Below are 24,727 nucleotides of genomic sequence, written 5' to 3'. Positions count from 1 at the left end.
ATAAACATAAATAATAAGTAGCAGATAGATAATAACTAACAGAGGCAGCATAAAGTATAAAAACAGAATAGAAGTATAAAGTGTAATGTGCAGGTAGATGTTTGATGGACAAGTCAAATACAGTTGTGTGAAGTAGATAGAATGAGGTGAACCATGGTTATAAACTCCAGTCAGTTATTTGGGAGTCTAATGGCCTTGGGGAAAAAAAAGAATTCTTTAGCCTGGAAGTCCTGCATTTCATGCTTCTATACCTCCTGCCTGAGGGTAGAAGTGTGAACAGCTCGTGTTGGGGGTGGGTCCCTGAGGATCGAGGCAGTTCTCCTGCGGACTCTGCAGTTGTAGGTGCTCTGCAGAGAGGGCGGTGGGGTCCTTATGATCTTCTCAGCAGTTTTTACCGCTCTCTGCAGGCGTTTGCGGTCCATAGCAGTAGTGTTGCCGTACTATATGGTGATGCAGCTGGTCAGGATGCTCTCAACAATGCAGCTGTAAAAGTTGTAGAGGATCTTAATCGACATACCAAACTTCCTCAGCCTCCTCAGAAAGTGCAGCCGCTGTTGAGCCAACTGTGTGGTGTTAAGTGTGCAAGTGAGTTCCTCACTGATGTTGACACCCAGGTATTTAATCCTGCTCACCCTCTCCTCTTCAAGAACAGTGCCCGGTGAGGTCTTCTCTCCTTCCTCATGTCAACTATCATCTCCATGTTGGCTGAGGACGCATCCCTGTGGGGTGCCTGTGTTTGTGATAATGGTGGCTGAAATCCTATTACCAATCCTGACAGACAGTCTAGTAGCCGGTCACAAAGGGAGGGGTGCAGGTCAAGTGCAGACAGTTTATGGTGGATAACCGTGTTATCCAGGTAGGAGAGGGAATAATGTAGTGTGGCCACGATGGCATCTGAGGTAGACATGTTGGGCCGGTAGGCATACTGCAGGGGGTCCAGAGTGTCCGGTATGCTGCTCTGAATGTGGGCCAGCACCACTCTCTCAAAACACTATCATTCTAGTACCAAAAATTACTACAAACCAGTAGCTTTAATCTCTGTGGTAATGAAGACCTTTGAACGCCTTATTCTGAATTACCTCAAGATGCTACAAAAAACCTCCTGGACCCGTTTCAGTTTGTGTACGGAGCCTACCGGTCCCTGGAGGATGCAGTGAATTTAGGTGTGAGCTTTACCAGTGCTTTGATAACCCAGGGTCATAGATGAGGATCCTGTTTGTGGACTTTAGCTCTGCTTTCAAAACAATGATCCCAGAGCTCCTAGATAAGAAACTCACCCAGTTAAATCTGACATTGAATCACAGACGTTCTTAAAGATTGGAAACAGTATGTGTGGTTGGGCACACACATGTCTGACCCATTAACCCTTAGTTCAGGTGCACTGCAGGGATATTTCCTTTCCTCAGTACTCTTCCCACTTTATACAAATGACTGTACCTGTGATGATTCAACTGTCAAAATTCTTAATTTTGCAGATGACATACAGTATAACACTAATGAACCCCTTTTTAAATAATGGTGACTCCATATACAGAAAAGAGGTAGAGAATCTGACATTGTGGTAATAATGTGGTAATAATTTCGACCTTAATATTAAAAAAAACTCAGGATATGATTTTAGATTTCAGAAAACAGGCACCTGCTCATCCATCACTTGCTATAAATTGCTCAGCTGTAGGGATGACAGAATCATTTAAGGTGCTGGGAACAGTGCCATGACAAAAGTTTTAAGCGAGACAATAACATTGCATGCATTATTAAGAATGCCCATTTGAGAATGTTCTTTTTGTGTCAGCTAAGGAAATTCAATCTTCCTCAAGCAATATTGGTTTTGTTCTACACAGCTATCATTGAGTCCTTTCTGGCCTCATCTATCACTGTCTGGTTTGGTGCTGCCTCTGTTCTCGCTAAGGCCAATCTGCAGCGCATCATCAAAGCTTGTGAAGGGGTCACAGGCTGTAACTTAACATACATTGAAGTCCTATATGAGTCCAGGATAAGGAAGAGGGCTGCAAAGATCATTGCTGGTCCAACTCACCTAGAGCATCATCCGTTCTAACGACTTTCCTCCAGCAAATGTCTTTGTGCAGTGAAAGCTAAAATAACCCATCATCTAAACAGTTGAACTTCTACTAGGTATCTATGTAAATCTGCACACCAGAGTGCCAGGACATTTTGATCCTATTATCGATTTATTTTTTTGTTGCCCTTGTATGCTGCATTATTTTTTATCTTCTTATAGTTATCTTTTGTATTCTGTGCTGTACTTGCATGTTGCACCAATATTATCCAGACAAATTCCTAGTACACTTTAGTGTACCTTTAAAGTTAATTCTGATTCTGATGAAATTAACTATTTCATTTCATTATGAATTCTCTCAAATGCCTTTTAAGAAACTTCAGCACCTGCCACTTTCAAATTGATTGCATGTCTAAATGTGTTGTTGTTGGTTTCTGTTTATTCAAGAAAATCATTTTCCTGAAACCAATCAGCTTTTAACTTGGCCTTTGACATCAGAAACCAAGATTTTTTGTAGAAATAAAAAGGCCCTTCCTTTGTGATTTGTACACATGGAAAATCTTATGAGCATGGACAAAAAAAAAAACTTTTTTAAACTGTAAAGGAAACCATTTTATTTTTACATTTAAATGATGTTTCTTCTACCATTAATCCGTCCTTTGCCATTTCAGAAGCTAACTTTAAGGCTGATTGGCTAAAGCTGTCTTGGGAACAACAAAAACTCAATAGTATCAGTTCAACCTTCTGTCCTTTCCTTTTTTTATAGATGCCTGATGTTTGGAGATTCTATATAAGTTTTATTGTTTAAAAAAAAAAAAAAAAAAAAAGGTTTCAGAAAAGGATTGTGGCCAGGGAAAACTTGTACCTGGGACGTATAGTATCTGGCCTGCAGATATTTGATTATCTCAAGTTCTGTTGTGTCCCAGCATCTTTCAAAGCGTTTCATAACAATGGCAGTGAATGGCACTGGCCAGTATTTATTAAAATAGTCTACTTGTCTTTTGTTGTAACAGGGATTTTTTTTCTTTTTAGTGGAGATAGGGACCACTGATCCTGTCTTTGAGGGATTTTAAATGTCACTAATAATGTTTGGTGACAGGCCGCTACAGGTTTTGAAAACACACCATGACACTTTGTCTGGACCAGTTTGCTCATGGTTGTTGATTCCATTAAAATATTCTTTAAATTATCCACAGATGTCTAAAACATGCTTTGACATCATCATCCATAACAAAGGTCACAGTATCTTTAGGGGATAATGGAGAATGTATTGGTAGTTGTGTTTTAGCATGCATAAAAGGCATTTACTTTATTTGTTGAAAAGGGGTCTTTGGCTGTAATTGCTTCCACATTAGTTTTGTAGATTGTAATTGCCAATACGCTATGCTACATATGGCTTGAGTTTGAAATATTAGGCAGTGACTATTAGTTTATTCCAATATTGTCTTTTAGCATGTTGGATGCCTTTTTGTAAATTACGCTTGTTTTTCTTGTATCACATCAACAGATTTCTTTTCCTCATAAACAGATTAAAAGCTTTGGTTCAGGCTCATACCATGGAATGCATATCATGGTTGGTTTTGTAATGAAAAAAGTATTCCCATTATAATGTTGTGTTCCACAACAAGTTTTTATAATATATTCAACTGCTATTGTGTACTGCTTCAATGTAGATGAGGTGGTTTTAAATCCACTCTTTAGACACTAAGCAGAAATACTTTTTGTTTCCTAAGTCCAGCATTGACATGATGTTTAGATGGAAGCCAATTCAGAATCTTAAAAACGTCTGTTAAATGGTTGTACTTCGTAATTTAAGTGAAGAACATTATCTTTTTAACTTTAATTTTAACTACAGCCTTTATTGGTCCATCATCAATTATTGTTAAGCTTTTTGATAATGAAAATTTTTAGATTTTACTTGTTCATACAAATACATGCTATTAGTTCTGCTTCTTAAACTACATACAGTTTAAACAACAAACAATCTTTTCAACAGAAGCTATACCTATATTTAAGCCAAAGATTATAAAAATAGTCATAATAAAACACGTCTCAAGTATATTTAGAACTGTGTTAAGGTTGAATATTTGCCCACTGACAATCAGTATTTTAGATAATTTATGACATTTTTTAAATTAACATTTTAATTTAATTTGTTAGACTCAGAAATGCTACTGTCTTGTGAATTAATATCAGTTTATTTAAAAAGAAAATAGCATAACTTTAAAGGCAAGTAAGAGGTGTCTCAAAACATTCATGTTACCAATACCTTTTTGTGGATTTTTAGGGTAGTTACAGCATTCACAAAAAGTAATTTCTTTTCATTTCAGTGATATTATTAATGCATGTAGTGCACATTAAATATGGTGATTTGCTCAAATTATATTTTTATTGTATAAATGGCGTGCATACCAAATTTAATCCTTTGCTTTTAAAATGCAGAATGCTTTTAACAGTATTAACCTTGATTACATATAACAATAGTCAGCATTTAAGTATATCATTTTTTACATTTAATAAATTATTGTGTGTTTATAGATTGGTGAGTTTCTGAAAGTGTTTATATGGTTTAAAGTTTAATTTTGCAGTATGTAATTTTAAAATATAAAATTATTCTTTAATTGAAAACATTTGAAAATGATTACTGTACAAACAAATAAAGCAGTGTATGCAGCTGTAACTGAGTAAATTTTGCAAACTACTCTCCTATACTTCTTTCCATGTTTCTTGCTCTGTTCAGTAGCGCAATAAAACCTGTTGTATCTCATTTTTTTAATGTTTGGCATATTAACCTAGAGAATGTAATTGGACCATTGGCACAGAAAAAAAAATCAGTAGCACCTACCTAGTAGGTTTGCCATAACTTAATTTGGTATAGAACTTAAATGTACTAATGATGCCTGTTTGACCTTTTTATTTGCAAATGGGAACACAATGTTTTCATAAATTGTGGAAAGAATTAGATCCACGTGATACCTTTCAGACTTTTTTATGTTTTAAAAAACAGATTTCTGTAGAAGTGGCATTCAGGTGGCTTTAACCTGTCACATTTTATGTGATAAACTTTAATCTGATTGTAATAAATATTTTTTCACTTTAACATTAAAAGATTTTATGTGTATTGCCAAACTAAAATATTTTTATAGGAGCCAAAAATTAATCATGTGGCTTACTTGGCTCCTGTTGTTGTTTTTTTTATAATACAGTAATATACTTAACTTACTTAAATGTTTAATACCCATATTCAGTGATTTACTTCATTATTACATTCAAAATTAGGGCATATTTCCATTGATGTAACCTTTGCCACAATCAGATTAATAATAATTAAATTATAAATCCTGGTGTGCTATTAAATTGCCTTTTTCAGGCTAATGGCAAAATATTGTTTTTTTGTTGTTCAATCCAAAAAGTTTTAGAATATGGTTCATAAACATTTTAAATGTAACAATCTAAATTACAAAGTTATGAGTAACAAATGCATTTCATACAGATTGTTAGTTTCTTCATTTAGTCAAAAGAGCTCTGTTCCATAGTATAAACCCAACTCGGAAAAATCTGCCAATCAAAACAGAAAGCAGTAATTAGTAAATTATGGTAAATGATCTTTTACCTGAAGACAATGTACAGTAATAGCCCGTTATTTGATGGTACAACTAATAAATTTTATTGTTTTTTGAACACATTTTGATTTTGATACTTAATACATATTTCAAAAAAAGTTTAAAACAGTGAAAAATTTACCACATTTTATAGTTCCCCCTCATTCTCACAACACTCAATATACATTTAATTACAGAAGACAAAATACTTTTCAGGTGTAACTTTGTCCCATTCTTCTTTCAATCAAGTGTTAAGCTGTGCAACAGCATTGAGTCTTTGTTGTCACACTTTATTTTTCAAAGTGCACCACACATTCTCAACTGGGGATAAGTTTAAACTGCATGTAGGCCAGTCGTGCACCCACACTCTCTTCTTATGCAGTCATGCCTTTGTAATGCATGCAGAAATGTGTTGCTGAAAAATGCATGTGCATCAATGAAAGGGATCAATATACTGTATGTTGCTCCAAAATTTCTCTGTACTTTTCCACATTAATGTTGCCTTCACAGTAGCGCAAGTTAACCTTGGCTAGGGCACTGACACAATCATTTATCATCACAGATGCTGGCTTCTGAATTTGACACTGGTAACAATCTAGATGGTTTTTTTCTTCTTTGTTCCACAGAAAATAATGTTCATTTTTTTTCTAAAAAAATATATTTTGATTTGTCCAACCACAATACACGTTTTCACTGTGGGATGGACCATCCCAGATACCTACTAGCCCAAAGAAGTCAACAGCACTTCCGAGCACTTAAAATACAGCTATCTTTTTGCACAGTATGGTTGTAAGCTGCATTTGTGGATGTATCTACATATTGTGTTATTTGACAAAGGTTTGTCAAATGTCAATAATGATAATATGCAGGTTGCCCTGCAAAATGAAACACCTCCTTCTAGGCACACCAATAACACCAACATAACCCTCAGCAACCTTCAGCGTCTTGTCACAGAAGGTCTTCCACATCACATTAGGGTCTGCAGTTGCACCTAAGTCTGGAAGTTCTTCACACAAACTGTGTGCAGACTCATTAGAATCAGCCTGATCTTGGAGTCTGGTCATGCCCTGCCTCATTCACCTACTAGGTGGTAGCCTACTGGACCTAAGCTGGATATTCAAAGTAGCAACAAGTTTGTGATCAGAATTTCTAAACTGGCCACTTCTATAGACCCTACAATTTTGTAGGAGCCTCTAGTGCAGAGGTGCCCAATGCGTCGATCGCGATCGACCAGTAGGTCGCAAAGGTAGTGCAGGTAGATCGCGTTGCATTCAAAAAAAAATTTTTTTTAAACATTAGTCTATCATACATCCTCCCTATGGCATTTTCCACTTGATTGACATACAGGGCAGCCAGTCTGAGATCTCTTTTCTTCTAACACATTGGTCATCCCGCATGCACCATCAAACGCGCGAGCTACTGCAAAACTCTAGTTAGTCTTCCAATTTATATCAACTAAAGAAGGGATTTTTTAAAAAAAAAGTGTTTAGGGAGGGTATGGACTGGATGTGGAATTGGAAGATGATTTTTTTTTTCTCACAATGTCACAATCGAAGTGCATTTGTCTGACATCCAAGGTTCGATCCCCGATGAGGGGTGCAGTGGAGTGTGTACGCCTGATGAGCCCAAAATAGGGCAAAACATGTGGCGCGTATTCTTTGCATTATTTGACAATTAACTATGTAACATTCTATGATCTGCTTCTCACAACTGAGAGGGTACCTGTGACGGATGTCTGTCAACTTGCAGACCAACCACACGCGTTACCTGGTAGGTAACCACCCATACAATCAGATTGTGATTCAGACTTTGAATGCTATATATATATATATATATATAATCATTTTTAATGTAGGTAGATCATTTCAACCTGGTCATTTTAAAAGTAGCTCGCAAGCTGAAAAAGTGTGGGCACCCCTGCTCTAGTGTCTCCCCTTAAGGATGTGTTCGATCTTCTTCACCGTTCCACCTGCATTGGAGTAGCAATTCCAACGATGAGGCTCAGGGCAATCCGCAGTCCCTGAACTTTTGCAAAGTCAGGGAACATGTAGCCACTATCACTGTGGTCACCAGACCCAATCCTCATAGCCAGCCTGTCAGTGCCAGTCGTTGCATTGGTCACCCATGACCAAGAGAGTGTCACCATGAAATATCAAACATAGTTGCAAATAAAATGTCTCCCTAAACAAGACATCACTCATCGTGGTCGGGACATACACTGAGACAACAGAAATGGCACCCAGAGAGTGCCTTAAGCTGAGTCTCATACTACGCTTGTTGAAAGGAGTGGCATTGGACACCATTAGAAGGAGCCGATCCACCACAGCAGCAGCTACTGTCTGAGTATGACAGCCATCAGAGCAACCAGACCAATAAAAGGTGTACCCACCTACAGAAATCAGGCCAGTACCAGGTCTACTCACCTCAGAGAGTGCTACCACTGAAATGCAAAGTTTACAAAGCTCCTCTGAAACCAAAGGAAGGTGATCATCATACCAGAGAGACAAGACAGTCCACATTCCTACCCGGATTGGCTGCCTTAAATTGGTACCTAAGTTCTGCCGTGCCGTGCCTCAGCACCACACCAGTTCCGATCTCCACCAGGCCTGATCCCGATGGATCACATTGTTTTCTTTTTTTTTTTTACTCATTATTGGCTCTATGTTGCCCCATCCAAATTTTTTTTGGAATGTGTTACAGGCCCTCAATGACAAGAATGGGTGTACATTTACAAAAAATTAAGCTAACTAGACTAAACATGAAATATCTCGTCTTTATACTGCTTGTGGTGGAGTAAAAGTCAATGTGAATTTTGAAATCACCACTTTCTGTTTTTATTTGCATTTTCCATATCATCCAAACATTTTCTGAGTTGGGGTTATATACTGAAAGTGCATTCCCGTCCTGGATACCTGTTGATAACTTTAATAATAGCCAACTGCTATGGAGCATTGTCTTCATCCAGCTCCGCCCACACAATAGCTTGTGAAAGATGACAAATAACAGCCTCATGCCTACTACAACATTTTGTTAAGAAGTTCACCACTCCAGGGTACATACATTGGGTAAGCAGAGTGGAAGTCCAATATACCATTTTGTCACTCATTATCATAGCTCCTGAATGTGCACTCAAACATTTTCAATTAAATTACTGTTTTCTTTTGTTTGTTATATGCAGAAAATAAGCTCCACCTAAAGCTTCACTAGTACTAGTGTTTACTCAACACAAAACATGTTGATAAATTAAAATTACTAACTATGCTGCCAGCCAGATCTTTTGGTCTAGCAACTTAAAAAGTTCACTGTTACAACAAAATGTTTGCAGTCAGTGGCCAAGTAGCTAAAGCACTGGGTTTTAATCATAATACTGATAATTCAGTACCTACCTTTGGCTGGTTTATTTTTGGTTCACCTTTGAGACCGTGAGCTTACTCGCTAAACTCTCTGAGTCACATTTAAAAACAAAAAAAGAAAAAACCACTCCGTCAAAGTACCTCCAACAGGGATCACTGCCAAACTGATGAGTATATTACATTAAACCAGATTTTTCTGCCTCACTCAGCACTGTCCGTGCAACATGGCCACAGAGAGCTTAAACAACTCGGCACATCCACATAAAAATGACAAGGGTGAGCTTTCTTGAAGGCTTTTACTGGACATACCTCGTTGTAAACTGAAATATATACAAAAGTAACATACACATATTTACAGGTGTAGAACCAAAGACAATGAATGATGATTTACAAAGCAATACATTGCAGACAGTATACATTAAACAATAAAGCTTTAAAAGACACTTACAAGGTGAGTTATTTCCACGGTCAGATTGAGAAAAAGAGAAGCACGTAGACAGAGGTTCAGATTGCTGCGTACCATAACTAACCAGACTCAGGAGTTATGTACCTTAAAGATACGTTTGAAACATGACCAGAACAAGAGATAAAGGGGTGTCTACGTGTTAGATATGGGGTGTATTGTATTTAAATGTTTATTTTGGAATCTACATACTTTTCATGAGTTTCATAGACATTTAAATCACCACTATGAATGTGGTATGTGACTGACATGCACAGTTCAACAAATAACAGTAATAGTTAACAGCATGTGGGGCAGAAAACAGATATTAAAAAACTATGGCTTATTGAAGTAGCCCCAGCTTATAAATAGAGAGCACGTTTTGCTGTGGTTTAGTTCTCAAACATCCATTCATTATCCAACCCGCTATATCCTAATTACAGGGTCAAGGGGGTCTGCTGGAGCCAATCCCAGCCAGCACAGGGCGCAAGGCAGGAAACAAACCTCGGGCAGGGTGCCAGCCCACCGCAGGGCATACACACACACCAAGCACAATTTAGGATCGCCAATGAACCTGCATGTCTTTGGACTGTGGGAGGAAACCGGATCACCCAGAGGAAACCCACGCAGACAACATGCAAACTCCACGCAGGGAGGACCCGGGAAGCGAACCCGGGTCTCCTAACTGCGAGGCAGCAGCACTGCCACTGCACCGCCATGTTGTCAAACGTGCTTCATCTAAAGTAAAAAGCAGCGCTTCAAAGCTACATTCATTTTGAAATTATTAAAAACTCTGTTCCAAAATGTCAAAGGGGCACAAATGTCAAAAGCCAGGCAGAGACTTTATATCTGTGTTGCATCAAAAAATTTTTAATTACGTTGCCCTCAATAATGTTTGAGACAAAGACACATTTTTCCTTGATTTACCCCTCTGCTCCACATTTTAATATTAGCCTCATAATGGCTTCTTTGACTTTCATTGGCACAGCTCTTGTCCTGCAACTGCAAATTCCAAAGGTAGTCTGTGGGTAGAAGTAAGCCTAGGTATCTTATGCCTGCATGAATGAAGCAACAAAAACACATCTGAGTGATCATAAACACCTGTGATGAAAATTGTTCCCAACATTATGGAGAGACCATGTGTAAAAAGTGTTTTAAATTGTACATGTAAATTCCCTTAAGTTAAAGTCTGCTAAGTGCACCTTAATCATGTCTGAATTGTTTGATTTTAATGTTTAACTGTGGAACAGAGGGGTAAATCAAGGAAAAAGGTGTTTATCCCAAACATTACGAAGGGTAATGTATCTTGCCACAGTATTGATAATTTGAATGTCAGAAGGGCTCTTCTATAATAAAATATAGCAAACCTCTCCTGAAAGCAATGCTGTACAGCAACAAAATTAAAAAACATATTCATACTCTTGCTATTGCATACATCTTTTCATAATCTGATTTTTTTTCCCAATTACAAGGGTATAGGAAACTATAGCTTAACCTGATAATGTTGGATGGAAAATTACATCAAACCTAGCTGAGCTGCCTAGCCATCAAAGGCAATGAAGAGATACTGTGACTAAACAGGCATATGTTTGAAGAGTCTTTTTCAAAATAGTGTTGCTGATCATAGTGGTAAAAAGTTTGCAGTAGAGAAGAGTGTCATTCTTTCAATGAACAATCTGATTGGATGATTACTCTTATTTGTCATTCATTAAAAATGTGTATGTTCTAATCTGAACTGATAAACACAAAAACAGGAAAATCATTGGGTTGCTTTATTAAACACTACTTGTACAAACAGTAAAGCCCATCAGCACCTTAACTTTTTCGTATTTCTGCACATACTGTAAATTGGTATCACCTGTCTTATACTAAAGAGTATGCATTTCTATATACGTATCAAATGCTTGGCATGTTAACTTGACTAATACAGAGTCATTATAATGATTTTCCATAATATCTTCAATACAAGCATAACTTGTAAAATCGGCAAGGTACCTTATTTAATTATACTAACCAACAGCAAACATGAACTTGCTTTGGAAAACATATCAATTTAGCCATCTACATAATACTCCCATTCATTCATCTTATAACCTCTTATACAAAATGAGAACCACCCATGTACAGGGCACCAGTTAATGACTGGACATTTTATACTCCAAGGAATCCGTTTGTAATCACCAGTTAGCCTAACCTACATTTCTGTTTGAATGTGGTAGAAAATAAATCACATTCCTGGAATGAAACACACAAAGGCAAAAAGAGAAAACTTCAAACTCTGTGCAGGCAATGTTTGGATTATGACTCAAGTATGGAATCTGTGAGTCAGTGACATTTAACTATTTGCATAAAAATGTATATAATTTGAAACTAATTGGGATGATTATCTTAACAGACATTTTTGGGATTAGTTGACAAACTGTATCAGTTCATATAGTAAGTATTTCAGAGATTTGTGTCTGAAAATAAACATATGCATTTACAAAGTGAAAATAACAAATATTGTTGTATATACAGCACAATTCAATATCAACAGTTAGAGAATAAATATGCCCACATAACTGTCTGACCCTCCAATCATTTAGCATATTTAAGGTATTATTTTTTTCTCCCTCACTCTTTTAATGAATATAAAGTTAAGGGAACTATGCTGAAGATGTACTTGCCTGCTTTTCTATTTATTTTTATGTTCCATATCTACTAAGAAAAGGAACCAGGGATCAAACCGGACTAATGCTTTTACCCCACTACAAATAACCAACAGCAATAACAGTTTGTATAATCAACTTGCTTAGAAGAGGGGAGCAGAGATCCAAACTTGTTGTTCAAGCAGTATCACAGTTTATACTGCCATACAATTACAATTACTGTTGAAATGCTTCTTCTGAGAGACAGTTCCCAGTGAAATTTTCCCCAGTTTAAGTGAAAATTATACGTTTATATTCAGTGTAATTACATTGTGGTCCATGGTAGACTTCTGCCCTGATGTGATGCTTCTTAATTCATTATGATCCTGACCAGGATTATGGGGAGTTGCAAAAAATGAATCGCATCATATCATTCCACTATAAGTTGGTGGGGTTAGTGCTGCAGTCTCATGATCCACCATCATGGGTTCAAAATCTGTGGCTTGTCATTTTGTTACATTTGTGGTTATACTTTCACATTCTAATATGCTGTGAGTATTAGGTTAATTTTGATATGACTTGGTGTTGGTATGCATGTGTGCATAAGTGGTTCTTGTGCTGAACCAACACCACGCCCAGGGTTATTTTCCCCCTCAGTTCCAGATCTGCTCCCAGCCCCGGCAACCCTGATGTGGATTTAGTGGAATTGATAATGTTATATGTTGTACTTGCAATAAAAAAAGTGCAAAAATATTTAAAATTCCACCGCTCATTACGGCACTCTCAATAACTATAATCTAGCTCAGTCTGCATATTTTAAATGTATTTTATATCTAAAGTCTGTTTGAAAAATGATATACAAACTCAGTTTTGTTATTTTATGTAATCAATTTATATATAGCCTGGTCTCACTTATAAGGTGGCACAGTCCATGTGTTCTTTCATGAGACATTTCACTTTATTTTTTGGTATAATTTGCTTGGCATTGCAAATTATACATGTAACTGAATCAAAGGTCTAATGTCAAGGATTTGTGCTAAATTGTTTTTATAACAAGAGCCAAAATGTCTTTCATTTATTGGCCTGATAAGTTTCTGTGTTGAATGGAATTCATGTTTACTTTAGTTATTTAACTTTAACTTAAGATCTGTCAGACAAGCTAAATAAATAAGCAAGATTTATTTTTCTCTTTTCTCTCTAGCTTCAAATTAATATACATATTTTAAAAAGTTGTGTAATATTTATTGACTCCTTACCATCATTTAATAGACTCTTCTCCTGTTTTTAGATGGCTAGATGTGCACATTGCCAATCTGACTTGCACACAGCAATGGGTTACTTATCTCAGGATCCTTCAAGAAGCAATCTGGCCTGGAGGATCTTTACCAGTCCGCCCTAAACCAGTACGCTTAGCAGAGCAGAAGGAGCAAACCAGAATCCTTTCTCTGCAGTGTCTAACAGATCTTTTACCAGGTAAGAAAAGTGACCAAATGAAGAGGAAGCCTATGAGATGCTGTAGTTTAATGTTCATGAAAAAATAATTATTATGTGTAAAAGAACATGCATCAACATTTTTGTATGTGTGCTTTTGACAAAAAAGGCAGCAAGTCAGGACATGTGAAGTTATAACAAAAACATCATGGAGAATAGAAGTGTGTGCAGATAATCTTAAAGCTTTAACCACAGATCATAACATCCATCTTAGCGAAATAGTTTGGGTGTGATCCATAAAGAGGCATAGAAACACACTTCATTATTTTTTTGCAGTGCAATTATCAGTATGGCAAGGATAGAAGTTGAGAAACCTGTCAGAAAGGGAAAAACCTCATTTTTAATGATTGTAGACCTGATACACAGTGGGGATGCTGATTTGGCTGCATTGAAGGTGAATGAGTGTCAGTTTGTGTGAATAAGAGAGTATATGGAATGGAATATTACTTGGAATACTGGAAGTATGATGGGAAAATCTGGAAGTAAAGGCAATGCTACAGATAGTGTACTGTTATAAAAATAGGCAGACAAAGTGATGGAGGTGAAGTGAATTAGCATGTTGTTGTTAAATATCTCTGCATATGCCCCACAGGTTGTTAGAACAGATAAGGAAAGGAATGAGCTTTGGGTCAGATTAATGAAGGTGACATCAGGAGTCTTTGTAGTGTCTGACGACTTGAATGGTGGTGTTTAAACCAGTGCTGATAGCTATGAGAGAGTCCACGGGGGCCTTTAGCTTCTGCATTAGGAATGTTGAGGATTATGGAATTTTTTGGTGATGATTGACTGTTTTCTCCAATACTGTGTTTAAGGAGGAAAACAAGTTTGTTCAATATGAATGTCATGCACAATAAACTACAGGTAAAATTCCGTTACAACGAATATCTTTACAACAACATTTTCATTACAATGAAGTATTTTTATGGTTCTGAAAGTTTCCCCATATGACGTGAGTCTACAGAAATCTCGCTACTACAAAGTGCATTCAGCAGACACTTTCATTACAATGAAGTGCCCAAAAGACTTTAAAATGCCTGAATGAATCATCCACAGAGCAGCTAGTTCTGTGGCCGCAGCTCAACAATCCCCATACAGAAACATTGTAATTTTTTTTTTCTTTCTTCGAACTTTTCAAACTTTTTTTTTTTTTGCCTTTTCTTTCCTGTGGTTTTCAGTGATACCTTTTGCTTATTGCTCCTCAACATTCGAAAAACATCCATTGGAATTTAACTCATTGTCACCCTCCTACAGAAATGTCAGACACGAAAAAACAATAACAGTTCATATTAGAAAAAAAAACTACATTTTTGCAGCTCTTGATTGTGGCAAAAAGAAAAAAGATTTTGCCAGTGAATTCAGAATTTCACCATCGACGTCAACTTTTTTTGAAAGACCGAGCAAAAAAAGAAGAAAAATCTCGGGTTGCAAACATATGTAAACTGCTGCATTTGAAGATGTCGAAAAAGCAATTTTTATGTTGTTCAGTGATGCTCGTTCAAGAAATATTCCTATTAATGCGGCACTTACTCAAGAAAATGTGAGGTTTGTAAACTCTTTTGGGCTCTCCCCCAACTAGACAGCACACTGAAGAGCATCCCGAAGTCTGATCTCCGCGTCTGTGGAAGACTGGTTATCTGTTGCTGGGGCAGCAGCAGGCTCAAAGCTATGCTGTGCCTCTCCAGCAGAGCAAACGGAAAAGATCTCAATGGGTGGTGCAAGGTACATTGTTAAATGCAGGTAACAGGATTACTTGATCACTAATCTGGCCACAACCCTGCCTGACTGCTGTGTCTGTGTATAGCAGAGTGGCGGATCACGCTACAATAAATAAGTGTGCCATTTCTGTTTCAAGCTAAATAAAGCTGGTTTTACTAAAGTACTGAGACTCAGCCTCGTGTTTTGGGGTGTAAGACAGGGACTTATAGCACGACTCCGATCTTTTATGATTTGTTTCTGTGTTGCTTCACCGCATTGCTGTGAGCCTGTTTTTGCCCTGCCCTGGCAACGGACAAATCACTTCCAGGACCGAACCAATGAAAACAGACCTTACCAGCTCCGGCCCCCCTGATGTCACATCCGCTGACCCTCTCTCTGTGTTTGGTTTCAATTTAAAGAAACGCCGGCTTCTTTCAGAAGGGAGCAATGGAATGACGACTCCCTGAAGTTTGCAAAAAATGCAGTGGTCCTTGTCAATGGCCAGCACACTGCTCAGTCAATACCACAGGGCCCTCATTTTGTACTATACAGCGACCTTCTTTACCGTGTAGCAATGCATTATGGGCAGGAAAGAAAGCTGCACATGCCCACCTCCTAGGTGGCCACTTGGGCACCGAGAAAACTCTGGAGCGGATCAAGCTCCGTTTCTACTGGCCAGGAATCAATGAGGAGGTTCGACGCTTTTGCACTTCCTGCCCGGAGTGTCAACTGCGACAAATTCCCAGGAGGGACCGCGCTCCTCTCGTTCCTATTCCCCTGATTGATGTTCCCTTCCAAAGAATCGGGGTCGATTTGGTTGGATCCCTAGAGCCCTCAGCCCGAGGACACAAGTACATTTTAGTCCTTGTGGATTAACCCCGAAGCTGTTCCGTTGCACTCAGCTACCTCCAAAGCCATCGCACGGGAATTACTAGGGGTCTTTTCGCGCGTGGGTGTTCCCAAGGAAGTCTTGACAGACCAGGGGACACCTTTTACCTCGGAGATGTTCAAGGAGACTGCCAAGTTACTGAAAATAAAGCATTTAAAGACCGCGTGTATCATCCTCAAACCGACGGGTTAGTAGAGAGGTTTAATCTGCCTACCTCCCACTCTAAGCTGCTTGCCCATTGGCATGGCCCCTATGAAGTTAAGGAGAGGAAGGGGCTGGTCGACATTTTGAAATGGCCCCGTGCGCGAACCAAGCGGCAGGTCCAAGCCTTCCTCTGGTTAGCCGGGTACTACCACCGGTTTGTACCCCGGTTCTCGGAGAGGGTGGCGCCCTTGACTGATTTAACAAAGAAGAGGGCCCCGAACATTGTGTTATGGACTGAGAAGATAGCCACTGCATTTGGTGACTTAAAACAGGCCCTTACGTCTGCACCTATTTTGATGGCACCTAACTTTTCTTTGCCTTTCATCCTTCAGACGGACGCTTTGGACACAGGCCTGGGCGCCGTGCTGAGCCAAAGTGTCGATGGTGTGGAACACCCTATCATGTTCCTAAGCCGGAAACTGTTGGACCGGGAGACCAGGTATGCAGCGGTGGAAAGGGAGGCTTTGGCAATTAAATGGGCGATTACTCAGCTTAGGTACTACCTGTTGGGCCGGGAATTCACCCTTATCACGGACCATGTACCTCTACAGTGGATGGCCCTGCACAAGGAGTCGAATCTGCGGGTCACCCAGTGGTTTCTTGACCTACAGCCGTACAAGTTTTCGCTCGTTCATCGTCGAGGTACTCTTCATGCCAACGCTGATGCTCTTTCTCGGGTTCACGACCTCTCGGTTAGGGTCGCTCGACCCGACAGGTCTGGGCTAAGGGGGGGGCCTTGTCACACACGTGCGTATGGGAGGCAGCTAAAGGGCTTGATTGAAGGCAGTTCTGAGGGATGCCAGAGTGTGGCAGAGTACACTGACTCTTTTTCTCACTTCCCTGTAGACTATCCCTGGGAGACTCCACCTGGCTCTTTTGACATCGCTTCCGGGACCGAACCAATGAAAACAGACCTTACCGGGTCCGGCCCCCCTGATGTCACGTCCGGGCCTGATCCAATGAGGGACGAACACGTACCCGATCCTCATGACCTCACTTCCTGTCTTCCCCTTTAAAAGCCTGCCCTTTTTTTCCTTTTCCCTCAGTCTTGTTTTGGACTCGGTTGTATGCACTTCAGTGCTCTGTATTACTACAAAACGATTTTGCAGCCAGGAAACCAGATTATACAGGTGGCTTCCCAAACCTTTATCTGAGTATGTCTTATTCTTGTGACACAGTCTTCCACAGATGCTGCAATCGCGCTTCAGGACGCACTTCAGCGTGTCATTCCCATTGGTTGGGGGGTCTCAATAGAGTTCAGAAACCTCACAATATGATGAAGAAAAGGATGATTCGGCTCCTGATTGATAATTGTGCTGCCCCCAACATGCTTCCATATTTAGATAATGTTTGCATTGAGGCAAGTGTACCAAGATATACAGCAAGTGAAAGGTCTCCAACTCCTAGCACCCAGAGGGAGGCCATTGAAGACAAGTTTGGAGGTGGTGTCGGATGACATAAAGGGAATAGGTATTACCTCAGAGAACACCCAGGGCTACAGAGAATGGAGGAAAAAGATTGGAGTGGGGGTATAGCTGGCTAATCTGGTGGTGGTAGTGGTAATGATGATGACAGATAATTAAATTGGAAGAAAAGGAATTTTAAAATTTTTAATCGTCAGTTAAACATGGTAAGTGAAAGAGCATTGTGAACAGACCTGGAAAAAGTCTAGGTAGAAGGAGGAATTGAAATATTCCTATTTATTGAATATTTGGAATATTGAGAAATTAGTTATCATAGAATGGAGGAGGAGAGAAAGAATGAGACTCTATCAAAGTCTCCCTGCCTGCTCTAGATATGTATTAAGACATGATTTCCAAGATACTAAGGAAAGCTTCTAGGATCTAAGGCTGAGTAAAAAAGTGAGCTTCCTAAACTAAACTGGTAGTTGTATGTGAAACTTTATTTCAATTCCAGCTATGTGTATGAAGTCTGCACATTCACTTCAGGTTTAATATGAGTTTTCTCCAATAATTGCTAACATTTTCCCATATCCCTGCACAATAGAACTAACTGCCTACATAAAAGAATTACCATTCAGCCAAATGGTTGCTCCCATATCACTATTTTGAGAATGCTGTACTCTCGGCTATCAGTGGTTTCATCAGCTACAACATAAATTTTCTTGCCACAAATCTTTCGAAGAATGGTGTCCATATGTTGTTCAAAGACACGGGTCAAATTAGTTTAACGAAGACTGGTTTTGCTTTCTGGCAGCACGCCTCCCTATTTACAATGCTTAATAAAGAAAGGACACATCTTCGTCATTTTTTCAAGTGGTATTTCTGACTCTACACACAAAGTCGTCCACAAACTGCCGTCTTGCATCTGACTATTTTGTTGTTTCCTCTATTGTTTACCTGAAGGGGAACACTTTTTGATCTTAATTTCTCCTTGTTCTTGAGATGGGTTTTAGATTTGACGTGGTCATTGCAAGTAACTTTTCATGTCCAGTTTATGGTATGCTGGTAAAACTTGCAGAAAAGTTATTGCCCAGATTCGCAAAAGTCGCTAGGATATAATTGTGCCTTCAATTTTGCAGTTTAAGCCCTTGCTTCTTAGTTTTTCCGACATAGTTAGGGTATCTGATATTGCTCGCTAGAACATTTCTGTCTTCATGCAGCTACCTAATTTGTGTGTCTTTAACGAGAAAACATACAGGAAATGAACAAACTAGAAAATAGTATCTGAATGATAGAACTACAGATTATTCAATCGTTTAATCTATTGGGAAGTTTTGTAACTAGTCACCCCTTCATTCTCTAAATTCCGCACATTACCATATTTAAATCCAAAACCAATTTTTATGTGTTAATTCCTTGATTCAGTCCTTGTTTTCTGCATCACAGAAATCATAAGGCCCTAGTAAAGGTGTACAAGTATACAGCCCAGGGCTCTGGAATTGTGATGTACCAGTAGTAGACAATGCACCATTATGCCTCTTTCTTATATATGTTTTTCTTATTATATACATATTTTTACATAAGTCAATCAGAATTTTTGCCTTTTTTCTTTCCCATGTTGATTGCTTTATGTTAGTGTTGATTGATGTAGTATTTCTATAACTTACTCATTTTTTAGATTTCTTCCAAACCATGTTGGGTGTAGAAAAATGCCAATTGACCTGGCAGCTAATATTAGAATCTCTGCAAGATCCTACGGTTAACAGGTATGTATTACAGATCATATAGTGTCATGACATATAAATTATTATCCAAATTCATGTTTTACTTTTTAATGGATTTATGTTAGCCTTTCAAGATGAATTTTTTTCTCTCAATATACTAAACTAGCACCCAGCAATTCAACATTAAAACATTGTATTATAAAGGAAATATTCGGTAAGCAGGCTATTTAATAGTAATGAACATTTTAAGCAATATTTATAATCGATTAATTACATAATGAATAGAGTCGTGGCCAAAAGTTTTGAGAATGACACAAATATTGGTTTTCACAATGTTTGCTGCTTCAGAGTTTTTAGATCTTTTTGTCAGATGTTTCTATGGTATACTGAAGTATGATTACAAGCATTTCATAAGTTTCAAAGGCTATTTATTAACAGCTACATTAAGTTATGCAAAGAGTCCATTTTTGCAGTGTTGCTCATTCTTTTTCAAGACCTCTGCAATTCGCCTTGGCATACTGTCAATCAACTCCTGGGCCAGATCTTGACTAATGGAAGTCCATTCTTGCATAATCAATGCTTGGAGTTTGTCAGAATTTGTGGGTTTTTGTTTGTCCACCCGGCTCAGGATCGGGGCACCACCAGCGCAGAGCTTTCTCAGGAATGGCAGCAGGCAGTTGTGACTGGGTAAGGTCATTTTCTCAGATAAATCCCCTTTCCGATTGTTTGCTGTATGCGGAAAATAGATTATCCAGAGAAGAAAATGTGACCGCTACCATCAGTCCTGTGTCATGCCAACAGTAAAGCATCCTTAAAGCAGTAAAGTATCAAGAACAGTTTGGTGACGAAAAATTCCTTTTCCAGCATGATGGAGCACCGTGCCATAAGGCAAAAGTGATAACTAAGTGGGCTGGGGAACAAAACATCGCAATTTTGGGTCCATGGCCAAGAAATTCCATAGACCTTAATCCCATTGAGAACTCGTGGTCAATTCTCAAGAGGCGAGTGAACAAACTGAAACCCACAAATTCTGACAAACTCCAAGCAGTGATTATACAAGAATGGACTGCCATCAGCCAGGATTTGTCTCAGAAGTCGATTGACAGCATTCCAGGGCAAATTGCAGAGGTCTTAAAAAAGAAGGACCAACACTGCAAATATTGACATAAAATTAATATAATTCTCAATAAGAGCCTTTGAAACTACTTCTAATTATACTTTAGTATACCATAGAAACATCTGACAAAAAAATATAAAAACACAGATGCAGCAAATTTTGTGAAAAACAATACTTGCATCATTCTCAAAACATTTGGCCATGACTGTAAGTTATTTTTCCATAGATGACCTATAGGCTTATAATAGGCATGATTGAGTAGTAAGACTTAACATGGATATTATTTCTTTTGAAGATTTTCCGACATTTTCTGTTGAACCTTCACAAATGCAAATAATGTGAAATTAATTGTTATGTTATATGATACATTAGTATTTTTTGTGGATAGTTCCATGTATTGTTATTTTTCTATTTAATGCCCAAGTGTATTTTTAATAGTAATTTGTCATAAAAGGAAAAACAAAAAAAAGAGACTCTCTGTTTTTTAAGATTTACTCTTTCATGTCTAAGTTTTAACATAAGAAATATTTTGAAATAAAAGCTAGAAGTGTGACTTTCTATAATATTGATTCTAAGATTATCTTCTTTAAAATGTTTGTACACTGAAGACTGATTTACGAGATAACTATGTTGTCTCTGTTGGCTTTACAGTTTCTATGTTGTACAAAGTACATTGTTTTATCAGGTTATGAGATATAAATTCAGAAATAATTATTTATAGTCATCCATTTTTCTTTTAAATATACCAAAAGAATACATTTTCAATTCTTCAAAAAAAAAATGCTAATGCATTTGTTTTGTCTATTGTCACATATGCTAGATAACCAAAAGTCTATACACCCTTTTTGAAATTTCAGCTTTTATTAAAGGCTGAAAACACAACAAATTTAACAGACCTTTTTGAACTTTAATTTATAAAGTAATAGTTTTGAAAAATAATGTAATTATTTGGAAAAAATCTAAAATAACTTTTTGTGACTTGTCTGCAGAAATTCTGGCAAAGTAGTTATCTGTGTATTGTATTAGCATCAACATTCCCATTAGCTGCAAATGAATATTCCTCACTTCTTGGTTGTGTTTTTTCATTATTTATACAGACATCTGGTTTATTCTGTTTGGGATCTGCTTCTTGAGTTTCTTGTTCCTGAAACTTTAAATGAAGATTTTCAGAAATCTCTTATTAATCAGTTACCTGGCCATGTGGAGAAGTCAGCGGTTTGAAAAATACACATGTCTACTCAGTTTTATAAGCTTCCAATTACCAGCTGAGAGGTGTGGCTTCATATGGAAGGTTCAACTTTTCACACATTCACTAGCACAAGAAGTCATCCAATAAAAGCAGGGGGTGAAGCTATTGTTCCTAATTTGCATGTTTTGATTCATTCCAAAAGTATCAATATGTTTACAAAAGTGGACTGCTTTGTTTAAAAAAAAAAAAGTTAAATGTTTCTTAAAAAAATATTTTTGCACTTCTAATGCATTATTTAAAAGATTAATGTTCAGATATTTTTGTTTTTATTACAGAGTGTTATTAATTATATACTTCATTCATGTCAAACAAATATATTTGTATTGTACAGTTCAAATTAGTCAAAATAGCATTCTTAGAGAAAAAGAATGCCATGTCCTGAAAAGCTGTCACACATTATTATTAATTGGCATGTGTTTGGTTATGATATCTTATTAGGTGTTTATATTTTAGAGTTCTTCTATTCAATTTCACTATTGTGAGGTTTTCTATAAGGCATATTTGAATAAAATAAGCAAAACCTCTGAATTAATGTTATCTGCCAGTTGTATGTGTTTTACAATACTCTGCCAGGGCTCTATGTGAATGCAAAGCGACATATGTGATTTTTACTGTGTAAACAATGAAGAAAATCCATTACGATTTGCATGTATTTTAGTAATCTCTGAGACTAATTATACTTTGAGATAAATTTATTAAAAACCAACTGCTGATTCTCAAACCAAACCTATTTCAGATTTATTCAAACAAGAAACAGCAGTGTAACTTAGTTTTCATAGAAAAAACAGCACAATTGTAAAAAAAAATGGAGTACACTGAATGTTAGATTTTTTTTTTTGATAAATGTAAATGATGAAAATTATATATATTAGAGACCAAAAACTGCACACATTATCTGAACCAAAATTTGCCAAAGATACGATTATATAACAATTTAAATAGCTCTTAGTTATAGTCAGCATGATACAGTCCATGAATGTTCACCCATTTAGTAAGTATATAAAAGTTTCTCAATACTGGAATGCAGGTTATTTGCTAACAAGTGTAATTCAGCAACTGTGATAACAGGGGTGGAAGATCTTATTAAATATCAAATAATAATAATGCAGTTATGGAAAAGAAAATATTAGTAGTCAATATTATAATACTTAACTGTTGTGTTGTTGAGTCAGCATGATTTTTTTAATGTTGTTTTGTATGTGTAATTATTATAAATGTATTTAATTTGTACATATTCATTGTTGCCTTTCTGTATAGTTGTTGTTGGCTTCTTTTCCAACACCCTTTAGAACAAAAACTTAACATTAATATACCATATTATTTAAATGATGAAGGGAATGTCTTTCAAGTGTATATTTCATATATGATTATATGAAAACATGAAATATTCCATTTCTAAACATTTAAGTTGCAAAATTAGATCTGAGAAAGATTGTTAGACTACTGATTCAGTTACTGTAACTTTAAGCTGCTTTTCTTAAACATAATCAGTGCACTTAAATCTTTGCAAGTATGGTATCATTCTGTGTAATATGTATTAACTGTTAAGAAAAATCTAATATTTAATTTATTACTTACAGTACTGCCAGTGTGGCATATGGGATGTGTGAAATAGACATTGACTCTGCACTGTCTTTGCATTACATTGTTTTTTATACTGACGTTTTTGTGCAATATTGCTAATTGTGCTAAATTATTTTTTGCAGTGTGTTAGGACTATATTTTTTTATTCTGTAATTGTATCAGGTTTACAGCTGTATTAAATTATTTAACTACAAGCTGAAATTTGCATTATTTCTTTATACATAAGTCTAATTTGCCGAAATAATATGCTACATCTTCTTTCTTCTTTTAGGATTTTATTTGTTTATAAGATCATTTTATTTTTATATACATAATATAGTCAAGAATTATAGTCTTTGAAACAAGCAAAATTCATCAAGTACACCTGCTGTTAGTAGAAAGTTTTCTAACTTTAAGAGAAAGTATTTACTGTTTGTCTGAAATAAGTAACGTTGGGAATGACAGTGATAATGTGATGCTTTGAATTCATTAATTCAATATGAAAAATAAACCCAGTAACAGCTTGTTTATTAGTCTTTCTTATAGCAGCTCTGATTGAAATTAAAGTGTAAAAGTGCTGAGATTTTAGACTGACTGTACTTGTAATACAGCAAATAGATAATAGATACTTTTAAGTAGTTTTGCTTCATTTTTGGATATCATTGTTTATTAATTAAGTCACTGCAAATCTCTGTAGCAGACCTTTGATAATGAAATCTCAGAAAAAGCAATTGACATTATTATCAAAGATTTACATAACATGATACCATATGCTTTCATTAACAGTTGGTGAGAGTCAGTGATTTCAGTCGTCGTGAAACGGTGTGACATTAATTAAGACCACAGTTTTTTTTTTTGTTTTTTTTTTTTATGAAGTCCTCATCCCACCATTCCTTTTTACAATTCTAGTCAATACAGCATAAAGTACTACAGATAATAATAATACATTCTGTTGTCACTCTGAGATCTACTTCCAGGATAATTTAGGATAATCCATTTGGAGCATGAGCACAGGAGTTGGCATTGTCATCAAGCTCCACTACAAAACAGAATGAAGAGACAGTAAACAGCCCTTTAGTTTTATTTAGAACAACATCCTAACATTAGAAATAAGACATATGTTATCATTAATGCAGTTTACTGGAAAGCATAAGTTTGTGAACTGTTCGGTCATCTATATGGTATTCAGCTTAAAGCAACACAGGTCAGAAGTAGGGAGTACAACCATATGGTTCTGGTTCTTAAATTACTCTTTATCAATCATTTAATTTTACTAATTCTACTCTATATATTCATGATAACACTCTTTTTTATTCTTTCACAGTTTTTACATCTTTACACTTGAATT

The 24,727-nt window shown here is 36.9% G+C and overlaps 1 protein-coding gene across 1 annotated transcript in view; it reads left to right on the top strand.

Annotated features, from left to right (window-relative positions):
• snx19b (sorting nexin 19b) overlaps positions 1-23,571 on the top strand; it is a 212,499-nt gene extending 188,928 nt beyond the window's left edge. Inside the window, exons 10-12 of the mRNA XM_039763995.1 lie at positions 13,333-13,517; positions 19,405-19,492; positions 21,665-23,571. Of these exons, the coding sequence (XP_039619929.1) occupies positions 13,333-13,517; positions 19,405-19,492; positions 21,665-21,788 (397 nt within the window). The 3' untranslated portion in view covers positions 21,789-23,571. The remainder of the gene's footprint in view (positions 1-13,332; positions 13,518-19,404; positions 19,493-21,664) is intronic.
• Positions 23,572-24,727: the final 1,156 nt, after the last annotated feature.

The sequence above is a fragment of the Polypterus senegalus genome, chromosome 9, assembly GCF_016835505.1.
Source record: "Polypterus senegalus isolate Bchr_013 chromosome 9, ASM1683550v1, whole genome shotgun sequence".
Lineage (NCBI taxonomy): Eukaryota > Metazoa > Chordata > Cladistia > Polypteriformes > Polypteridae > Polypterus > Polypterus senegalus.
The sequence above is the reverse complement of the archived record's forward strand: the minus strand, read 5'-3'. Positions and strand labels throughout refer to the sequence as shown.